Raw genomic sequence first — 21,780 nt, 5'->3', positions numbered from 1 at the left:
CTTCGTGCAGAACTTACCTCACGTAAATACTTGAGAAGTTTCGGTCCAGCTTTCGCAATGTATCTGCTGTGGTAGGCAATGTCTGAGCATCTGACCGTCTTGGCGAAGATCCCCTGCCCTTGAAGCTCCTTCACGAAGTCCTGCATCCTGTCCGCCGGGCCGGAGAGGGTGGAGCTGTCGGGCCCATTGTGGCACGCCACCTCGATCTCTGGAGGGCATTTGTCCCGAATTTTCTCATGGGACAATCCTACACCATGAAAATAGAAGTATGTTGTGAGATACCCATAAAATTATCAGAAACGTTAACAATACAGTTAAAAAGAACAGATGGAGCCAGGAGTGTTACCATTGGGTGGGCGAGGGGGGCTCTAGCCCTTCCTCTTTCCAGTGGCGACGCTCTACTTTCTGGTGCATGGCTGTCAATGTTTACATGGGCCACAGCTTCAAAGAGAAATGAATATTCATATTTATCAATACATTTTCATTTTTTACATTTTTATTGCTGAATTGGCCTGTTATTTTGCCAGGCCTTGGTCCACTCAGACCCTCCTTTGGCGACGCCTCTGTCTCCAGCTCACCCAAAGGGCGTACACGAGAAATTCTTGTAGTAGTGTACTAATATAGAGAAGGATAAGAAGAAGGAAAATAGAGGAGGATAGACAGATTGAGAGGGAGAAATGAAGATAGAGATTAATGATAGAAATAAAATACCGAAAGAAGGAAGAGCTGTAAAAACAGAGGAAAAAGAAAATATAGAAGTAAACAGTAAGAAGAAAGAAGCAGAGAACAGGAAGAAAGACAGAGAATATATCAAGCAAGAAAGGAATAGGTGGGTCATTCTATGTCAAATCAACAAGGTCCTCAACCATACACATTTTGATTCATTTGAAGTTTGGCATTCTGGAAGGGCCAACTGAGGTAGGAAAATATGCAAAGTCGTAGATCCATATCTTCCGTATTTCCGAAATTGCAAGGGTTCAAAATGTGCGATTATGACCATTTTTTCAACATCTTGTTAAATTCTAAATTGCAAGATTTCGGCAATCTATAGAAGTGATTCAGACGGTGTTGGAAAGGTCTTGAAGAGCTCTTTTACACAAGATATTGCATGGCTATGTCAGGGTAGAAAATCAAGTGAAGGTGGTGTAAATAAAACTTTGGTATTTTCTAAAAAACGTGTCATTTATTTTTTCCCCAAAACATATATGTGATGCATACACTATTATTCAATAACTGTACAAAATTTTAAAATGGGGGCACCAATGGGATCTGGAGTTATGTTGAGTTCGAATTAATCAAAATATGTGAGGTTGAAAAGTGCCTTTTCATTGGTTGATTTCATATGGAATGACCCAGGTAGAGAAACATGAAAAAAGGAATAGATGGGTAAACAGGAAACAATACAAAGAAAGTTGGAGAGAGAAAGAGAGAGAGAGCATGAATGAAAGTAGAGCTAGAGAAATAGAGTAGAGGGAGAGAGAAAAAAGCAGAGAAGCAGAGGAAGAAAAAGAGAAGATATCAAGAATGAAAAGGAGAGCTAGAGAAGCAGAGGGCAAAAGAGAGAAGAGAGTTAAAAAGATAAATAATGGCAAAGAAGGAAGAAGAGAACGAGGGGAGAAGATGTAAGGATAAAAAGAAATAGTAGAAAATGAGGAATAAAGAAACAGAAGAGAGAATCGTAGTCGCCATGACAACAGAAGTACACCCAACCTGAAAATATTCATGTTTTAATCATGAATACAAAGCGTGGAAATTGAACTGTAGCAATATTACGCTGTATAAAAAGTGCTGGATTACTGAAGTTGTTGATCCTGTGCAGGTGAATATTTGTTTTGAGTAGGGATGTGCCGAAGCCGATTACAGATGTATGAAAATCGGCAGAAATTGCCATATCGGCATCGGTATCGGTATCGGCAAAAATCCGATATTTAAACCGGTACAGATTATACTAGAGTTTTACCTTCTAATAAGATTTATATTCAAGTTTTGTAAGATTTATTGAAAATTTGGTTATGATTCGTCATTATTGTAGAGTAGACTTTCTTATTGTAAATAAAAGAGGCAATAATTTTTAAAATGTTGCGTTGGATAAAAATTCTTATACAATTATTTAATATATTGGGTTATTTTCCGCTTTTCGCCAGATGCAAACAAGGAGCATTTTTAATTCTTACTTTAAAAATCTGTCAAAACCTTAATTTCGACTATAGATATAAGCGTGCGGCTATTTGTTTTGTAAAAAGTTGTTACAAACCAGATATTACATACTGGAAACAATAACACAAGATGAAAAGAGAGGAGCTTCAAAAAAGAAAAGTAGATGGCAGGACAAGGTGAAATAATATAAATAAATCTCTGGAGAATAACTGTGGATTTAGTGAAAGTGAACTACAATAAAAAGATGTAGAAAAGATCAATGCAATGTATAAAAAGTAGAAATAGATGGAAAAGAAAAATGTAAGTGGTTTACATCATTCAACAAGTTCAAGCCTGTAGTCAATTGTTAGGCACGCCATAGAAGTACTCAATAAAGAAAAAATAGACCAGCCAACCAGAAACGTCTCCATTACAAGCCACGCCCCCAATCTCTATTTCAATGTGCATATGTGAAATACGCACCCGGGATCTCTTGATTATAATGCGGGTGAATATCAATAAATTAAAGGAGCTTATATGCACATACAAGAACCGACACTAGATGCCACAACCATTTGTTGTAATATTACTGATACATATACTGCTTGTAATTAAGGGATATGAGATAGCTCTGCATCATACTTACTAGATAACATAATATTCTTTAACCTCTTTTGGAACTTTGCAACAATTTGTGATTGTTAACTGGAAATGTACATGAAAATATATAACCTGCCAATTAATTTTAATAAAGTTTAAAAATAAAGTGTAAAAAAGAGTTCTGTCAGGACCGAAGAAATTATCATGGGGTAGTTTTTTTTTTACAAAAAAAAAAACATGTACGAATTATCAGTTATTATACATTTTTCCGCCTGTCTTTTCAAAGACAATAAAATGCCCAAATTGGCATGAGCTTTCATTAAGTGTAATTAGGTTATAGATAACGTTAACAGTTTTCTTGTCTTGCTCTATTTGGTCATAAACTTGAGGCATACTGTATGACGTCACACTGAAAAAAAGTTGTAATAGCCAACAGTAACTGCAGTTATTTATTGTTACTCATTGTTTTGTTATTGCTTATTAAAAGTTATATTGAAAGTTTTTGAGCCATGCATGTTGTTTTTATGCAATGGATGGTTGGAATAGAGTTTCCATTAGTTTATACGCGGTCTGTAATTATATTTAGAATCCATGACATATGTTATTGCGGATTTTAATGAAAAGATAGATATTGAATGATTGTCATTGAATTAGTATGTTGGAACACGTCTTGTGATATTTAATCAAATCATACCTTTATGTTATTTTATTCATAGTCTTGATCAAACAGAAATACTTGAAAAGTTCATTGCAGAAATTAAAATGCAGTAATTAAACAAAGAGGAAAATCGTGGCCATGAAATTAGTTTGCGCGCTCTTGCCACGTCGGAGCACAACCCCTTGTGTTTGGAGGTTTAAGAGAATGAAAAATCTCGTTGTAGAGTTGGTCTTTGTAATCCACGTCATACAAACTGACAGTATTTGCTCGAAAGGTCAGGGATGACACAAAAGTGCCCCTGAGAGAGGTTGGTCTGACGCACGAACTAGGCAACGCAGCCGGTTGACGTTGCCACACAGTGCGCAGGAACCAGCGTCTCTTGTCCCGCTCTCGCTTTGTTGTTCCCATATGTGGCACCAGCGCAATTCTGCCCAGCCGCCTAATTTCATGGCCGTGCCTTTAAACTTGTTGCTATTCGAAGCATCTTTTACCAAATTAGCTGCAAGATAGTGAATGCACTTCATTCTTCCAGCATGTTCATCACCAATCGCAACAACTTCAATAAAAACTTAAATATCTGATATTAGGTGAATAATATCAGTGATGCACAAAAAAGCCCCTTCCCCCTCCTCTGCCCCGGTTCCCCAGTTTTAGAGAAAACATACTTTTACTATTTTTATTATTACCAAACCTGCGTTCTGTATGAACACTCTAGTTTTGTGAAAACTTTAATTCCATTTATTTTCGATGTTAGATTAAAGCTGAAGCAGCTTTATCTTTGCCCTCGTATCTCGTAAATCCTTGACTACCCTTTATGATTATTCATGTATTATTACATGATTAATATAATTTAAATTTATCTTAGCTAAATGACACCAAGCACAGTTGTGTCTATTCACATGTATATCATTTTGTGTAAGATTGTTCTGCAAGTTTTTTTTCGTGTATTTGTTTCCTTTGTCGCATGTGTATCTCATATACTCTGTTCCAGGGATTGATGACCAACCTCCGTGGCGGAGTGATTGGCACAGCGCGTTTCGAGGCCAAGGGGTCCCGGATTCGAATCACGGCCTGGCCATGGGTGGTCTTCGTCATGTCCCTTCATCAATTTCATCACATCATCACCCACCCTCATCGTTTCGATTAGTCAAAAGTGGCAGAAAGCGACGCTAAATAACATTAAAGAAAAGGATTGATTGAAAAACTCCTCTTTCAACTTCTTTAGTACATTTTGCATTTGTGTTATTTAACGTCGCTTTCCTGTATTTGCTAAGCACGACGATGAGGATGAGTAATGATAGATTAATTTGAGGGTCTCCCCGATGGCGTAGTGGTAACGTCAACTTGAATTCAAGAGGTCCTGGGTTAGATACACGGTGTAGGCACATGGCACAGTGGTTCGGATCCCACTTTAAACTGTAGGTCCAGTCCCGATTAGCCTTTCTGTGTAAAAAGTGAACTTAAAACAACACTTCAATAAATCAATCGTGAATTTGAATAGGAACACCTGTACACCCATGTCGAGGCAGGAACTCGAACCGGTGAACACGAGCCTGCCTTTTCTGGTAGTACGTAATGCTATGGAGATAAGGAATACAAGATTTACCAATGGCAGCCATAAGTCCCTTGATAAGGTCACTCTCAATCGAAGCCAGGCCTCTGCAGTAGGCGGCCAGGACCATCTGCTCAGCCGTGAAGCAGCCGTCGGCGTAGGCGCAGCCTAGCTCTCCCACGGAGTGGCCTACCAGGCCGTCAGCGCGGATGCCTAGCGAGTGCAGGACGTCGATTAGGCCAACCTGGAAGAATTGAGAATTTACGATCTTTCTGAAGTGTTGCCACACAAGACAATTTTACTCTAGACAGAAAACTTAACGGTATCACGATTTTTAATTATACTCTGTCCGAACTAACTCTGGAGCAAGCAAACGAAAACAAGTCTGCGCAAGTAGTGCCGCGAGACGGGTCCAGCAATGAACACGTGTGAGGGAACGGGATTGCGTGGAGGGAGGAAGCAACAGCCTTCGCAGCAGCATGTACTGCTTCGCTCTGCGCATTCGCTCCCCTTTCTCCGCCGCTATGCACGGCCTTGCTCCAGAAATAGCTTGGATAGAGTATAGAGGATATTTTAATACTTGCACATCTATTCTGCATTCTGAACATAGTGCAGTACATTCTAGAAACTGCATTATTACAAGCCAGCAAAGCTCTGGTGTCTGTACCAGAACCAGGACAATCCTCTTTGTGGTTTGTATTCCTTTTTCGGAAAGTAAGGTTCCAATATAGTAGCCACGTTGAGTGTTATGGCTATATCAGATTCACTATGTTCCTACGGGCACGATTCCTACACAGCTGCCATTGGAATAACCAATAGGGTTTCTCAGAAGGGAAGTGTGCTTGTTTACAGTGACTTCGTTCTTACAGCAGAAAGAGTATAGCAAGAAATAGACAAAGAGCAGGCACGTACAGTCACCGGTAAAAATAAATTGCGACACCTATATCCTTAAATACTCCCCTCCCTGCAATGTTTTGTGTTTTGCCTAAATGTACGGCGATGAGTGGATTTTAAAAGCAAATTTTCAATGGCAATTTCTATCATTGCCGTTGAATTAGGCAACACACATTAAGCTTTGCAAGGAAGCGAGTGTTTCAGGATATAGGTGTCCCATTTTTATTGTCGGTTACTGTACATACATATACAGAGCATTCCCTGACAATTCGCTACGAGACTCGGCGGCAAGCTGCCCGGCATCAGCGCTTGTCTTTCCCGGTGAACGGGTCAGCGATAGTCGCTAGAGTCGGCTATTAAAATTCCAGTTTTCATATTGTGTACTAACCTTGACTACAGAAGGTGTTGAAAATGATGTCCCTCTGCTGCAACACATTCCTGGCATCTCCGAAGGAAATTGGTATTTACACGTGCAAGTTCGTCTACCGTAATTCTCCCGATTTTTCGTACAATACTCTCTTTTAACTCACGGATGGTGTGCGGATTGTCTTTGTATACTTTATTTCCCCAATTTTCTTTCCACTTTTATTCAGAACTGACCCTGTTACTCTAAACGTTTTTACGAGGTTTAATATATGCGACTGTCGCGGACCCGTTCACCGGGAAAGACAAGCGCTGATGCCGGGCCGCTTGCCGCCGTATCAAATGTCAGGGAATGCTCTGTAATATGTAGAACTATATTTCTGGGGCTCCAAACCAAGTGTCTCACATGTAATAACAATACTAAAATTCATAATTAATGGATTAATAAAATTAAAATGTATATTATCAATAATAATAATATTTCTAAAATAGCTCAATTAATTATTATTATTACGATTACTGCATGAAAAGGGATATAATAGCACGTATTTATTACCAAGGGTATGTCTAGTTAAGTTATCTAAAATTTGTATTAAAAAGTTGTCCAACAAAAAAAAATAATTTCAGAACGAATTTTAAATGGATTATTTAATACCTTTCAGGGTGTTATGCTATTTTAATGCTTATTGTTAGTAGTAGTGGGACGCATAAATTTTCTCAGGCAGCGTCGACGGAAATTAGTATAATCAAGGTCTAATCCTTGTGCCGAATATATTAGTTCTGCGGAAATAAATCATCTGCATATTGTATAACAGTAATCAAGGAGTTTGCTTATTTAATCTCGGAGGTGGGAAGACCCACCGGAACCCCCTAAATAAGTCCTTGCCAAACAGAATTTCACTCACCTGTATGGCGGCAATGCCAACGAAGGAGTTGAGGATGTTGTCGAACATGCTGTCGTCCTCGTTTGTGATAATCTTGTAGATGTCCAATCCTCTCGGCCTGAGCACGTTGTCGCACTTATCGATGGCGTCTGCGAACACCTTCAGCTTCAAGAAGTCCTTGCCCATTCCCGCCCATTGGCTGCCCATGCCTGAGAACACGAACCACACCGGTCTCCGCTCTGCTGAGAAGTGCTGGAAAGAAACACGCATTATTATTTTTCGGTTTGTATTATCGCTAAGGCCGCACATCCTTAAGGCCCCTATTAGTGGTGGTAAAGACGGTCGAAGAGTGGTGCTGATACCTCCAGTATGGCCGCGACCCAGAACATATTGAGACCTACGCATATTTTCATTCGTTACAAATTGTGCTCTAGAAGATACGCATATATGAACAATTGATTTATGAGTGGATCAGTCGTCAAATAAATGACCAGTCCTCTTCTTAAGCAAGAACCTTGATGTATTTTATCCAAATATAGATTTGATATTTGCAATTTTATGGATAGTGACACAAAGTTGCCAATGGAGTCCACTATACCGCCGCATTATCTGTAAGGGAGTTGTGAGAACGAAGTGACAAGCGACACGTGTCACTTGAAAATGAACCTTCAGCTATGTATGCAACCTTTAGTACAGGAGTGACTTGACAAGCTGCACGAAGAAGCAGTCTGTTTTATTTTTAGTTCAGATAAAAAAAATTGAATAAAAAAATAATGTGATCAATTTTTTTTAATCTGAAATAAAAATAAAACAGACTGCTTCTTTTCACAGTTAAGTTGCTATATTATAACAATGTAACGGAATCTTTTTGTTTAAAAAATTGCTAACCATTGTTATAACTGTATCTTTAGTCAAAATGAAAATACATGTCTGATGAAGAGAGCGTGTGTTCTCCTGAAACGTCACAACGAAAAACTGTTTTCTTATGCTTGTAATAACAGTAAACTACAGGAAAATAAGTCTACAATGCAAGCAATGCATACATACAAGAAAAACTATATACAAACGGTTTTATGGTATTTAATTAGAAGTTTTGGATGTACTGGAACCACACAGAGCCTTTATATTGTGAATGTTTGAAAATCGGGAATTATACTTGAATTTTATCATGGTCCTAGCTAGAGTGACCACCCTGAAAATTTATATACTGTGCATAAGTCAATTACAAGGTTAATATCAAAAAATTGATCTCTTAACAACTAAATATCATAAAAGGGACAGACTTATTCTTACCTGAATTTCTCGAAGTTTAGTTCCGGCTTCTAAGATCGTGTAACCCCTGTACTCATGGTGAGGGATGTTCTCTGAGAAAACGTCGTGAAGGAGGCGAATGTGTTCGTCATCTCTGGGCCTCGACTCGACCTGAAATCAGAAACCTCTAAATTGACGAATGTCACTCACAAAAAAACATTCACGCCCTAGCTGGGATTCGAACCCGGGACTTCTGGTGCCGTAGCGCGCTGTGATAACCACTCCGCCACAAAGGGCGGCGATTTCAGGTTTGGAAATATGCAGTTATGAAAGACAATTTTCCATTTGTAATCAAATTTTATTAGGGGCACGTACTTTATACAGTAAAAACTGCCTGTCCCGGAACCTCTATAAGAAGGAAACCTGTAAATACGGGAAAAAAAAGTCCCCAGAACGGACCGATTATATACCTGAAAATGACCTGCTTAAGGCGGAAACCTCCTTAACGCGGAAAGGCAACACCATTTAAAGGCCAACGAGATGTTGTTTTTTTTCGAAATTTCTTCCTTTATTTTTTTCGCTCGCAAGAAAACAATGCAATACTGTAAGTGGAACACGCCTCTGTTGCCACTCGCTTATCGGTAACATTGTCGATATGAAAGATTGCGCTACAATACTCATAGCTGTTACGATTGCGTTTCTTTCTTTCATCTCTTACCCTCTTTCTCCACCTTTCTTTGTCTATTTCTCCTCTGTTCTTTCGTCATCTTTCTATTTTCCTTGTTATCTCTCTTTGTTTCTTTCTTTATTCTTCACTTTTATCTCAATCTTTCTTCACCTCTCTTCTTCCATCTTTCAATCTTTCTCTTTCCCTCTATGCACAACGCGATACGACGCCAGGGGTCCCGGGTTCGAATCCTGGAATGGGCATGGATGTTTGTGAGTGTCCATTTTACTTCGCTTTTTGTGCCACTTTTGGCTAATTTGCGAAAATGGGGATGAATGATGATATGATGAAATTGATTAATGTATCGCATTTTTATTCATGTACGTACATGCATTAGTACTCTACATTATAAGTAATGCGAAATGTAAATCTGTCTTTCCATTATTTCCTGCAGCGCTCTATACTGTTTTTAAACAACCCTGTATAAGAAGGAAAACTGTTAAGACGGAAAAGTTTGCTCGGAACCATCATGTTCCGGGATAGACAGGTTTTACTGTATAATTAAACCTATTTTTCGTTGATTACAGATTTGGATTAAAGTCAGGCAACTATCAAGAACTATATTTGTAAAGGTTCGAACCAAGTGTGTCACTTGTACTCATGGGCGTAACTTGGGACCTAACTTTTGAGGTGGGTGGGGGAGGGAGAGGCAGAATTAAAAAATATCCCCATCCCATAAAAATAGCGCCCAGGAGTATTTTTCTAAATAACTGTTACGTTTGCGAAATCATAAAACGTACTGATTAGTTTGCTTCTCAGGCCCGAGGAGTTCAACAAAAGCACCATTAACTTGTAAGTTTTAATAAAACTGTAATTTTCATTGGTGGGGGGGGGGCGAGTGCCCCCTTACTCTGTCCAGTTGCGCCTATGACAATAAAATGATGAAGTTTATAATAAATAGGTTAAACAGATTAATGTCAATTAATAAGATTATAATTAAAATAGGCCAATTATTACTATTATTATTACATGAGCAGGTAAATACATGATATAAGAATAGAGATATAACAGCATGTAGAATCAAGGCACGATGGTATCCTAGGCGGATGCTTTGCTCTGGAGGGAACGACATTATGCGTCATTATAGCATACAGCCAACCGGTGGGATCGAAATACAGGGATGAAAACTTCTTTGGAAATCTCGCAATATTTTTGCAGGATGTGGAGGACAAGCTTCCCGACGCAAGCATCATTATAGCGGGGGATTTTAACGCAAGAACAGGGGCGGACGACATAGTTGCAGGAAACGAGGATAGGGGGAAGGGGGAGGTTGAATCTTCAGCAGTGAGTGGTTGCATCACACCAGGCAAAGTAAAGACTCTTTTGTAAACGCCGAGGGGAGGATATTGTTGGATCTTGGGATGGCGTTTAACCTGGTTCTCCTAAATGGGAAATGTACGGGGGACAGAGAGGGAGATTTCACTTACGTTGCTGAAAATGGCACAAGCTTATAGATTAAGTACTTTCCAGTGTCCAGGGATATTACCAAAAATATAACTGATTTTTAGGTAGATGTTAGGACGGATAGTAAACACCTTTCTCTGGTGGCTGGAATGAATCTTAGTGGGGTAACGGAGGGAGGGGGGGAGCAAAATATGAGCTGGGAGGGAGAGGGGGAACAACTGCCCTCGCAATCATTCTGCAGGTACAGATGGAAGGACGAATGCTCGCAACAATTTTCCGAGATTTTATCAGACGGGGTATCGGATTTGATGACAAGTCAAATGTTGGAATTATTATCACAGAGGGACATACACGGGGCCGTAAAATTATACTATCACTGCACGGAGAGGGAGGCTAGACACATGATAGTTGACGGGAAGGGAGGGGTTTGGTACAACGAAGCATGTAAACTGCAGAAAAAGAAAATGACGCAAGCACTGAAAACATTCAAAGCAAGCAGCGACTTAGCAAGTAGATTAACTTACGTGGCTATATGCTGCAACACTACAAAGCGAGAGGGAAAGATGGCGGGAAGAAAGGGTAAATATGGTAAAAGAGGCCGTACAACATAAAAATACAGGACTACTATGGAAAATAATTCGTAACCTCCAGGGTAGAGAATATAACGATTCAAAAATTTCACCTAGAGCGTGGGAACAATATTTCAAGGAAATTATGGGAGGCAAAAAGGAACCGAGGAACTCACTCGAGGGTGGTGGCAATTATCTGGACACATTTGTCCCAGTTTTAGACGGAGAAATAACGGAATGTGAATATTCATCGGCAGTAAGAATACTAAAAAACGGAAAAGATGCGGGAGGGGACGATTTAAGTCCGGAGATCATAAAGGCCATGGACAAAAATCCACAAATAGCAAAAATTGGCAGAGGAATAATGAACGGTATATTCCAGAAGGGACTCTTCCCGGAAAAATGGGCGAAAACAATAATCTGCCCAATTTACAAAGGGAAAGGGGATAAAGGGAATCTAAACAGCTACGGGGGGGGGGGGGGTATTATTGTTGTCGTCGGTAATTAGTAAAGTATGCTGCCAAATTCTGTACCAGCGTCTACAAAATTGTTGTGAAATTTTTGATGTTCTTTCACCCATGCAAGCAGGATTCAGGAAAATTTTTCAAAACCATTGGTAATATACTTCTGTTACAAACATTAATACAGCAAAATCTGGGGAAAAAGAGGGGGAAATTATATTGTTGTTATGTAGATTTTGAAAAGGTGTTTGACACAGTTAACAGGAAAATGTTGTGGACCAAGTTACTGGGGGTGGGGTGTGTGTACCAAAATGCTAAAGGCTCTCCAGGCCGCCTATGAAAAGGTAGAGTTTTGCGTTAAATTTGGGAATGGAGAAGTGACGGGATCAAATGAATCGGTACTGGGGTGAAACAAGGCTCCGTACTCTCCCCACTTCTTTTCATTATGTTTATTAATGATATGGTAGAAGAATTATCATAGAAGGACACGCAACCTCCGTCGATCGCGGACACAAAAATACCACTATTACTGTACGCGGACGACCTTAGCACAATAAAAGGGCTGCAGGAAGGGTTAGATGGGTTGCATAGGTACTCTCCGAGTTAATATTACGAAAACGAAAGTCATGGTGTTTAAGAATGGGTACATATTCGGTAGGGACGAACAATGCGAATATTGGGGGACACAACTAGAGAGGGTAATACAGTACGATTACTTGGGTTTGGTCACGACAATGTCGGGTAAGTAGACGAGACAGGCACAAAGAAGCAAAGCAAAAGCTATGTACACGCTGGGTAAAACTAAAAAATTAAAGTACAAAGTTCCTAATATACCAACCAGAACACTCAAGGGAGTATACGAAGCTACAGTCAAGGCCACATTATTCTATGGTGTCGAACTGTGGGTCAACAGAAATGGTAAACTGCGTACAATAAAACTTTCTAAAACAAGTTCTGGGGGTAGGAAGGGGTACGGCAACGTGCGGAGTTGTTTGGGAAATGGGAAAGTATAGGGAGGAAGTAGAAGCAGAAATGAGGCGCTTCAATTATTGGGCAAGACTGCTAAATATATGGGATGGAAATCTAAAAAAAGCGATACAAGCACAGAACATTGACCTAAAGGAACGCCACTGTGTAACAATGATACAGAAGGAACTGTACGCCATAGGGGTGGATTTGGGAAAAAGGAGTCGAGGGGAGGGCGGGCATGCAGAAAATGAGGATCATACGGGACAGATTGGAGGACATCAGGAAACAAATCATTTTGGCAGATTGCGCGGGGAAAGTACCTTTAACTACGGCACAAATCGTGGGTGGGAATAGGCAATGGGGAAAGCGAAAATACGTAGACGTTTGTGGAGCGAGTGACAGGACGGGTTTGGCATGGTTCAGGCTAGGGGGGGTGGACACAATTCAAGCGCGTGAGAGAGGACGGGAGTGCAGAATGTTCAATGTGTGGGGAAGACGAGACGAAATTCCACATTCTCCTCCAGTGCAAAGAAACAGAAGAGGCTAGACGGAAGTACATAAGGGATATGAACGAATCAAAAATGGAGGGGCTAATGAAGGCCATTACGGGGCCTTCTATCTACCTGATAGAAAACGAAGTCCCTGATCATTGTTATTATGCATATAATTGTTGGTGGTGGTGCGCATAAATTTTCGCAGGTAGCCTACAGTAAAGTTAAACTGTAAAATCATAATCTACTCCTTAACATGTAAGCTATGCGAAAATAAAGCAATTTCATATTATACAACAGCATAGGTGGGGTTGACCCGCCTCTAAATACGCTTTAGACTACAGCGATAACTAATATTTTCAAAGTGACAACCCAGTGTGAAGGGTGTCGACGAACAAATAAATTTTAACTCACGTAGTCATTCAAAGATGGCAGCACTGAAAAAAAAAATATGTCACCATCTAATGTAGATTTTATTTCAAATTTCAATCGATGGGACGTCAATTAAAAGGTTTTGGAAATAAAATCTTTAAAAAATTATTTGTGCGTGAAGGAGATTAGAAGCTTTTCCATGTTGTTCAACTACATGATGTGTATTTATCGTTTAACATTATGATAATAAAATCAAGAAATTTCCATGGGGAAGCATGGAGAACTAATGGGAAAGAGCTCAGGTTATAGCTTGTTCCTGGTTGGAAATTTTGATGACAAAGATTGAAGAATAATGTTGACTTGTTGAGATGAACCTTTAAGGATTGCCGGAAGTGTACACAGAAAACTAAATACATCATATCATATCATTCCAGAAACGCACTAAAGTGTTCTATGGCCTGTGCGAAGAATCAGGTTCACAGTTTTGTGTATCGTAATGGTAACACCGAAGTGCATCTTATGATGCAAGTGAGTGACGCACCATTTTATTGCATAAGTTAGTACGTTTTTGATGCGCCTTCATGCATGATGCACTTAAACATTTAGTCTGAGCTACAGACATCATGCATTTTTTGTTTCAAATTATGCATTTGCATTTCTGTGAGTTGATCTTGTCTAGGATGAGGAATCATGCTGCAGGTAAGCCTTTCTAGTTTAGGATATGTTGATTAGGACTTTGATCTCACCTCCGTAAGTAGTCTATCTACAGCCTTCACACTTCTCCCAGATATGGTCACCAGTCGTGGGAGGCCATCTTGCACCGGAGGAGCCTTGGGTTTGTCGAACCACTCGAGTATCACGTGGGCGTTGGCCCCTCCGAAGCCGAAGCAGTTGATTCCAACGACGCCTCCGTCCCACGGGGTTCTTTCAGTCACCACCTGGAGCAAGAACAATATGAGGAAGGGTGGTTTCACATCCTTAACACATTGCAGAAACTATTACATGCATGGATATTAGAAAAAAACACGCAACAAAATCCCAGTAAATGCCCTATGATGATGTACAGTGACCTGCAATAAGAATTGGATACCTACATCCTGAAATACTCGCTTCCTCGCAAGGCATTATGTGTGTTGCCTATCTTTACGGCGGTGGTAGAAGTTGCCATTGGAAATTTGCTATTAAAATCCACTTATCAAGTTAGGCAACACGCATAACTCCTTGCAGGAAATTGAGCATTTCAGGATCTAGGTGTCCCATATTTCTTGCCGGTGACTGTACAATCTGCCCCGGGAATCTCTGGAGCAATCGAACGAAAACAAGTCTCAGCGTAAGTGCTGACTCGAGAGGACTCGACCAATGAAGGTGTGAGAGGGGAAGTTAGTGCATGGAAGGAAAAACGCACACTGCTTTGCTCCGCCCACTCTTTTTCTCCTTTCCTTTGCAGTTATGCGCGGCTTGCTCCACACATTCCCGACACAGAGTGTATCCATAACTTAAATCATGATTTTAGGACGTATTTATAGATTATAGGATCACCCCTCCCAATGAATCCAACTACCCATAGCAATAAAGGTACATTTTTATCCCTGCTAGGAATGATTACCCCATACCCCCGGTAACCAATAGTCATTATATTATCTAAGAAATGGTTTCAAAATTAAACTTGTCAACGAAGCAATAACTTCTCCATACAATCACAGACACTTCTGGGTTACAACGATTCTAGTGACTTTCAGTGGAATTGAAATGTCCGTGAGTGTACATTCTCTAACAAGCATGATCGTATATAAGGGGGGGAGGGTTAACGGGTCGAAAACCTTAAGAAGAATAGAATAAGAATAGGCAAATTACTATTATTTAAAAACAAGAACGACCAGAATTTCTTTTCAATAGGGATCTTTCCTCCTAGTGATGTTTTTAACATTATATATATATATACACACACACATACGTCGTACTTTAATCAATCACTTCAAGTTTCATATCAGGCCAAGAATCTTTCAAAGGATATACATACGTTGAAAACTCTTTCCAAATAATTATGAAGGAAAGAGTTCGTGACTCTACCTACATATTATTCTAAATTGTGACGAAACCAATCATGAAGATATATGGCGGAAAATATAAAAGCGGTAATATCATAGGCCTATATGTAACTTTAGATAGCTCATCTGTTGGCTAAACGGGGAGGAAGGGGAGGTTAATCACTCTAAAATTCGGGGGTAGAAGCCCTGAAGAAAATATCTCTGTATATTTCAACTTATTACACAGGATGTTTAATCATGCTAAGGTAGTAGCAAGTGGCCAATATAAAAGAGGCCCCGTGTTATACGTGATATAAAAAGAACATTGAGCAAGTGAGAGCTGCATTTATATTACAAAAATTTTTTCACACGTTGTGTGATGACGTGTTGTTATTTCTTACCGCTAGGGCGGCGCTTGAGCGGGGTCATCTGATGTCGAGCAGCGATTGAGTGATAGTGCTGCGTTGTCAGAAGTATGTTTGAAGCGTGTTGTGAAGTGCTGCAGAATGCCTTTGTCAATCGAGCAAAGAGTGTTCATTGTTGAAACGTACTTCGGATGTAAATAGTTTAAAACTGTAAATGAAAGGTTCACGATATGTGCAGAAATTAATCACGAAATTTAGAGCAACAGGTTCAGGTTACACGTAACCGTATAAAGACAGTTTGTTCGCCAGACAATACTGAACGTGTTCACGAGGCTATGGTAAGGAGTCCACGGAAATCAACTAGACGTCTCTGCTCCCAACTAAACATCAAACGAACGTCATGCCAGAACATGTTGCAGCAGTTACATATGCGACCATACAAAGTAAGAGTGTTGCAAGCATTAAAACCTACGGATTACGGACAACGACAACAATATTGCGAATGGTTACTCACGAATGTTGCTGATGGTTATCTGGATCCTCATCTTTACTTCCACTCAGACGAAGCATGGTTTCACCTTAGCGGGTACGTGAACTCTCAAAACACACGCTATTGGTCAACAGACAATCCCAGGGAACGCTTTGAGGTGCCTCTGCATGATTTGAAAGTAGGCGTTTGGTGTGCTGTTTCAGGCCAACGGATTGTAGGCCCCATTTTCTTTCACAACACTGTGAACTCGCAAGTGTATGTAACGGAATTGTTGCAACCATTCATAGCATAGCTAACGGATGAAGAACGGGAGTATGCGTTTTTCCAGCAAGATGGCGCTACGGCGCATACTTCACGGTTTTCAATGTCATACGTCCATGAAGCTTTCGGAGAAGAACGTACAGTTTCCGCAGGTTTATGGCCTCCCAGATCGCCCGATCTGTAGACCTGTGATTTTTATTTGTGGGGTAATTTAAAGGGTAAGGTCTACAGTAACAACCCGCATACAATTGAAGAGTAGAAAACAAACATTCGCAATGCGATTGCGGAAATCAAACCAAATGAATTGGCCAAAGTTTCCAGAAACATGTTGAGACGTGCTGAGTTGTGTATCGAGGTTCATGGTGAACATTTTCAGCACCTCCTGTGAACTATTGACCTATTGAATGTTCAGGTGAATTGTCTGTATGTTGTTTATAAGACATGGGGCCTCTTTTAGTTTGGCCACCCGGTAGAATTAGTTACCACTCTACGCTATTTACATTAGATACTTGTAGAATTTCGGTGGCGGGGGTTCAGCTCCAAGAACAACAGTTACGTGCCTGGTTGTGATAATAACATAAATGGTAATATTTAGAAAATATTATTTCTACATTGAAATATAGCAATCAATCACTTCTTGAAGTTGTATCAGATCAAATATATTTTAAAAAGATATTCAAACGCTAGAAATTACTTCCAAGTAATTGTGAAACAAAAAGTTTGACTGTTTGTCTCATTTAATAACTTACTTATGGTTCTAAATTCTGAGGAAAACAAGCATGAAAAGTTATGCGAATAAAATCAAAAAGTGAATACATTTTTAGATAACGATCGCTACCCCATCTATTGGCTAATTCTTCAATTATCCAACTTCACATGCTTACCTGCAGCCGTCCTTCAATGATAGGTGTGAGCTTGGGATTTGGGTTGTCGTAGTGGATGTTGGGAGGAATTAATCCCGTTTCCATGGCGATGATCACTTTAGCAATGGAGCAGAGTCCCGATCCTGCTTCTGAATGGCCCATGTTGGACTTCACGGACCCCGTGAGGAGTGGCTTCTTGCGGTTCTTGCAGAAGACTTCGTCGATTGACTTCACCTCTTCAGGGTCTCCTGCCTGCACAGAAATTTCTCATACACAGTTATAAAGATGGCTTCTTTCCTTTTCAAAATTTGTCCTGATGTCTTTTTGGTTAAATTTGAAATTCTGGAAATCTTTAAATTATGAGACAACTTCTAATAATGAAATATTAATTTCCATGTATTTATAAGTGACTGGATGAAGTAACCCAAGCATCCACTGCTGAAAAATAGCCACATGGAGTTTTGATGCTATACCTATATTTACATTCTGTTCGTAGCATATTCAGGAGTATATACAGGGTGTCGCATTAAAACACCGACAAACTTTCACATCGCGTACAGGTAATCAAGACGAACAACTTTTTTTTTACTAATGTCATCCATGTGAAGACCTCTAGCCCTCAAAAAACACATTTTCCATATTCTAAGTATGCAGTCATGCGAAAGAAATTCAAGGTAGCAACTAGTATTTTTTTTCTCTTTTGGATAGTTGAAAAATGTTATCACTACGCCATCTCTCTATGATTGAGTGGTAACGTCGTGTCCTTGTAATGAAAGTGTGTCGAGCTGGAGGCCTTGTCCTGATTAGCCTGTCTGTGCATAAAGTGGACTTAAAAATAAATGCAATCAATACATATACATACGTTTAATATATAGACATACTCATACATGTATTATGTATGTATTCTCATTTATACATACCTGGGCCTTCCCGATGGCGTAGTGGTAACGTCGTCGCCTTGTAATCAAGGTGTTTCAGGTTCGATACCCGGTGGAGGCACATGGCACAATGGTTCGGATCCCACTTTAAAATGTAGGTCCAGTCCTGATTAACCTTTCTGTGCATAAAGTGGACTTAAAATGACAGTTCAACTTCAACTTTAATACATACCAAACTACAGCCGCAATTTTCTCGACCCCGCTCCCCCCCTCTTCTGTCTCTGTATCTTCTAACTCTCTTAGTTTTTATTCTCCTCTCTCTTTCATGGATTATTGATTTCATTAACATCAATTTTCCAATATAAGGTTAAAAGCAATGGGAGGGAAAAGTCAGAGATAATTAACAATAATTGAGAGAAAACCTCCCATAAAGACACCTACTCGGCATTCACCTGAAGCTACCAAGGAGAAACTACAGCCACAGTACATCCGGCAGCTCAATTGGCGAATCTGCCATCTGCGTGAACTCAATCACTGTCCACAGATAAACGTATTATAGGCAGATATTGAACTCAGGTAGCAAACAATCTTCGCTATGAATTACTGTCCGCAAGAAGTTCTGCCAATCACCGCTGAGCGGCGCCACTGGCAGCTTTTTGCTTTCAAAACGTTTTATCTGTGCTCGGTAGCTCCGAGTGGTCCTGCATCATCATATTTACCTTGGTGCCAGTGGCGTGCGACTCGAGGTAACCCAGGGAAGCAGGGTCGATGCCGCACTCCCTGTAGCACTGCTCCACCAGCACTTGCTGCAGATGGCCCGACGGGTAGGTGACTCCTTGGGGCTTGAAGCCGTCGCTGTTGGTCTTCGCGTGGACCACCTTGGAGTAGATTCTCTTGGCGTCCTTCGCCTTCTGCAGGTACGCCATCACGCAGCACTCGCTCCTGCTGTAGCCCTCAGCTGTAAAGAGAAGCGAGGACGTCAGAATGAATGAAAGAGTTAAAGGTTTTGAGTGCGTCGACACGCATGGTCATTTTCTACCCTTCAAAGTTGTTACGGCTCTATTATTAATATGATGTAACACTAGTACATTACGTAATTGTTGATCCGCGAATCAGCATTCACAAGAAGGGAAGCGACTAACCTGAATATAATCTGAATATAATTAAGTTATGGTTGTAATTTATAAGTATGCTGGGCATAAACAGCCATATGTTAAGCTGTAAGTCCAATAAAACTTTGTTGAGTTGTTTTCTTGTAATTTATAAATTGAATTTTTTTTAATAGCAAGATAAAAGGAAGAAATGTATAATATCTTAACCTTAAAAATTTGTGACGTTTAATGGGTACCAGTTTCATAGATCGGAGACACATTAAAATCGCATATTTTATGTTTCGCATGGTTCGTACTTTGAGTATTGAGTATTGCGGATCATAGTTCAAGGTGCCATTATGCTTTTTACACGAAAACAAACGCAATTTTTTACATTCTGAATCCTTTTTTTATTCCTTTTTTCGCTTCCGCAACACACAATATGGCGGGTACATTTTGACTCACGTTGTGGGTATGCAGTGTTTCAACCTTCTTCACCGAAAAATACCTACTATCGGGTTCGTCATCGGTGGAAATTATACATTATGCACGGGTAGCTGACGGATAGCCCCACGAATCATACACGGATAGCCCCACGAACCATACACGGATAGCCCCACGAACCATTCACGGATAGCCCCACGAACCATTATGCACGGTAGCTGACCGATAGCCCCACACGAACAATTCACGGATAGCCCCACGAACCATTCACGGATAGCCCCACGAACAATTTCCGATTAGGTTAGGTTAGGTTTGGTTACGTTAGGCAAGCATAGTAAAAAAAGGGGGGTTGAAACACTGACAGGGGCTTACGTCATCAAACGTACGCAGCATCCGGTTGTCGTAGGGCAAGCAAATGAAGCAATGGCAATTGTGCGTCGGTGAGATATTTCTCTTGAAAAATACATGATTTCCCGGTCAAATATATTCCACGATGAAAGAAAATACCTCGACGAACGTTGTAAACCTTGGAGAAACTCATTTCCGTAAGTAGTTTCTTGTGTAAAATTGAAGAAATGTGTCTCCGAGGTATGAAACTGTTACCGTTTAATGAACATATGTTTAAATAATTTCAATGAATGTAACATTATTACGATGCAATAATTATGTACCAAAAGGGGGTTAAGAGTAAAACGTTAGGTATCAATACTTGGAAATTTCAATAGTGCTTTTAGTAGTACATTGCACTGGGTGGACTAGGAAGGAGACTGCCTGGATGAACCAAGGGGAAATAGACTTATTCTAAATTCCTTAATATACCCATCAGTATCAGCCGAATCCTTCGCCGATGAACTTGAGGTTTACTCCCATTGTTACAAAAAAGTAAGACTCTTACCCAAATAAACAGTTAAAACCATAAAACAGTGTTCGTGATTCCATGATCCTGAGATGGATTCACTGTAGGTCTACATGAGTCATTGCTTCCGGCAAGAAGAGCCAAGGGTTAGCAAGACTGTGCAAAGGAGCGTAGCAAAGAACACGAGGTTAAATGTACCTATCTGAAACCCTTACCTTAAAATGCCCGTCTATATACTATCCCGGGAGTCTGTGGAGCAAAGCCACGCATAAAGGCAGAGAAGGGGAGAAAGCAAGTGGGCGTAGCGAAGCAGTACACGCTGGTGGAAAGGCTGGTAACTGCAGTCGTTCTTCCTCCTCCGAGCCATCCCGCTCCCTCTCGAGTCACTACTTGCGCAGAGATTTGCTTTCATTCGCTAGCTCTGGAGATACCCGAGACAGAGTGTAGTTTGCTACCGTTTTTGACACCAGGTGTAGTGCAGGTGAATCCCAATGCCAGGCTGTGCAATTGGTCATGGTAGTAATATGTTAGGCCTAGGGGGAAACCTTTTGGTGCGTTTCATGACATTTTCCGCCATCTTGGATCCAACTTCGTTTCTTTAAATGGGAAGGGGGGCATGTGGGGTATGGTTTTGGGCTAGAATTTTACCAGGAATTCAGTGGTGAAGTCAGATTTATGAAAACTTTAACTCACTTTTGACTCACCCTGTATAAACGAGCTAAAGTTAAAAAAAGAGGTGTAAAAAGTCCCTTAAGAATGGTTAAATTGCAAGATTGTGAAGGGACCTGCACAGAACATACACAACTGATTAAAACGGATAGGACACTCTTAACAACTTCCTCAGAAGCAGTGTAGGAGCTCAATACCTTAATAAAAACTTTGTCACTATCTCCCAACGTAGATAATAAACATTTGTTAAAATTGAAAGTTTGTCTGAGGAAAGCGAAAAAGCACGTAACACGAGACATTGGAGGGTCCAGTCCTTGCAGAAAATGACAATGGGTGAGACGGCTGTGTCCAATACGAAGGCGAGTTAGATACGACTTTAGATCTCGCCACAGATGTTCCAGACTTCGAGTCCAGGCCTGATGTGTGTTCCTAGTAAGTGTCTCTTCATCAATTTCATCATATCATCGCTCATCATCATCGTCGCGATCAGCGAAAACAGGCAGAA

General features: G+C 40.4%; 2 protein-coding genes across 2 annotated transcripts in view; one reads left to right on the top strand and one right to left on the bottom strand.

Annotated features, from left to right (window-relative positions):
* The window catches only part of LOC146002488 (brachyurin-like), a 156,740-nt gene that overhangs the window by 93,918 nt on the left and 41,042 nt on the right, over window positions 1-21,780 (top strand). The window lies entirely within an intron of this gene.
* Window positions 1-21,780, bottom strand: part of LOC146001930 (fatty acid synthase-like) — an 82,112-nt gene that overhangs the window by 57,894 nt on the left and 2,438 nt on the right. The window contains exons 2-9 of the mRNA XM_083139650.1: window positions 18,935-19,173; window positions 17,359-17,589; window positions 14,078-14,269; window positions 8,367-8,509; window positions 8,014-8,017; window positions 7,109-7,339; window positions 5,001-5,190; window positions 18-247 (exon numbers count right to left, since the gene is read on the bottom strand). Coding sequence (XP_082995776.1) covers window positions 18-247; window positions 5,001-5,190; window positions 7,109-7,339; window positions 8,014-8,017; window positions 8,367-8,509; window positions 14,078-14,269; window positions 17,359-17,589; window positions 18,935-19,173 — 1,460 coding nt within the window. The remainder of the gene's footprint in view (window positions 1-17; window positions 248-5,000; window positions 5,191-7,108; window positions 7,340-8,013; window positions 8,018-8,366; window positions 8,510-14,077; window positions 14,270-17,358; window positions 17,590-18,934; window positions 19,174-21,780) is intronic.

Source organism: Lepisma saccharinum, chromosome 18 (genome assembly GCF_977018435.1).
Source record: "Lepisma saccharinum chromosome 18, izLepSacc3.1, whole genome shotgun sequence".
Taxonomy (NCBI): domain Eukaryota; kingdom Metazoa; phylum Arthropoda; class Insecta; order Zygentoma; family Lepismatidae; genus Lepisma; species Lepisma saccharinum.
The sequence above is the reverse complement of the archived record's forward strand: the minus strand, read 5'-3'. Positions and strand labels throughout refer to the sequence as shown.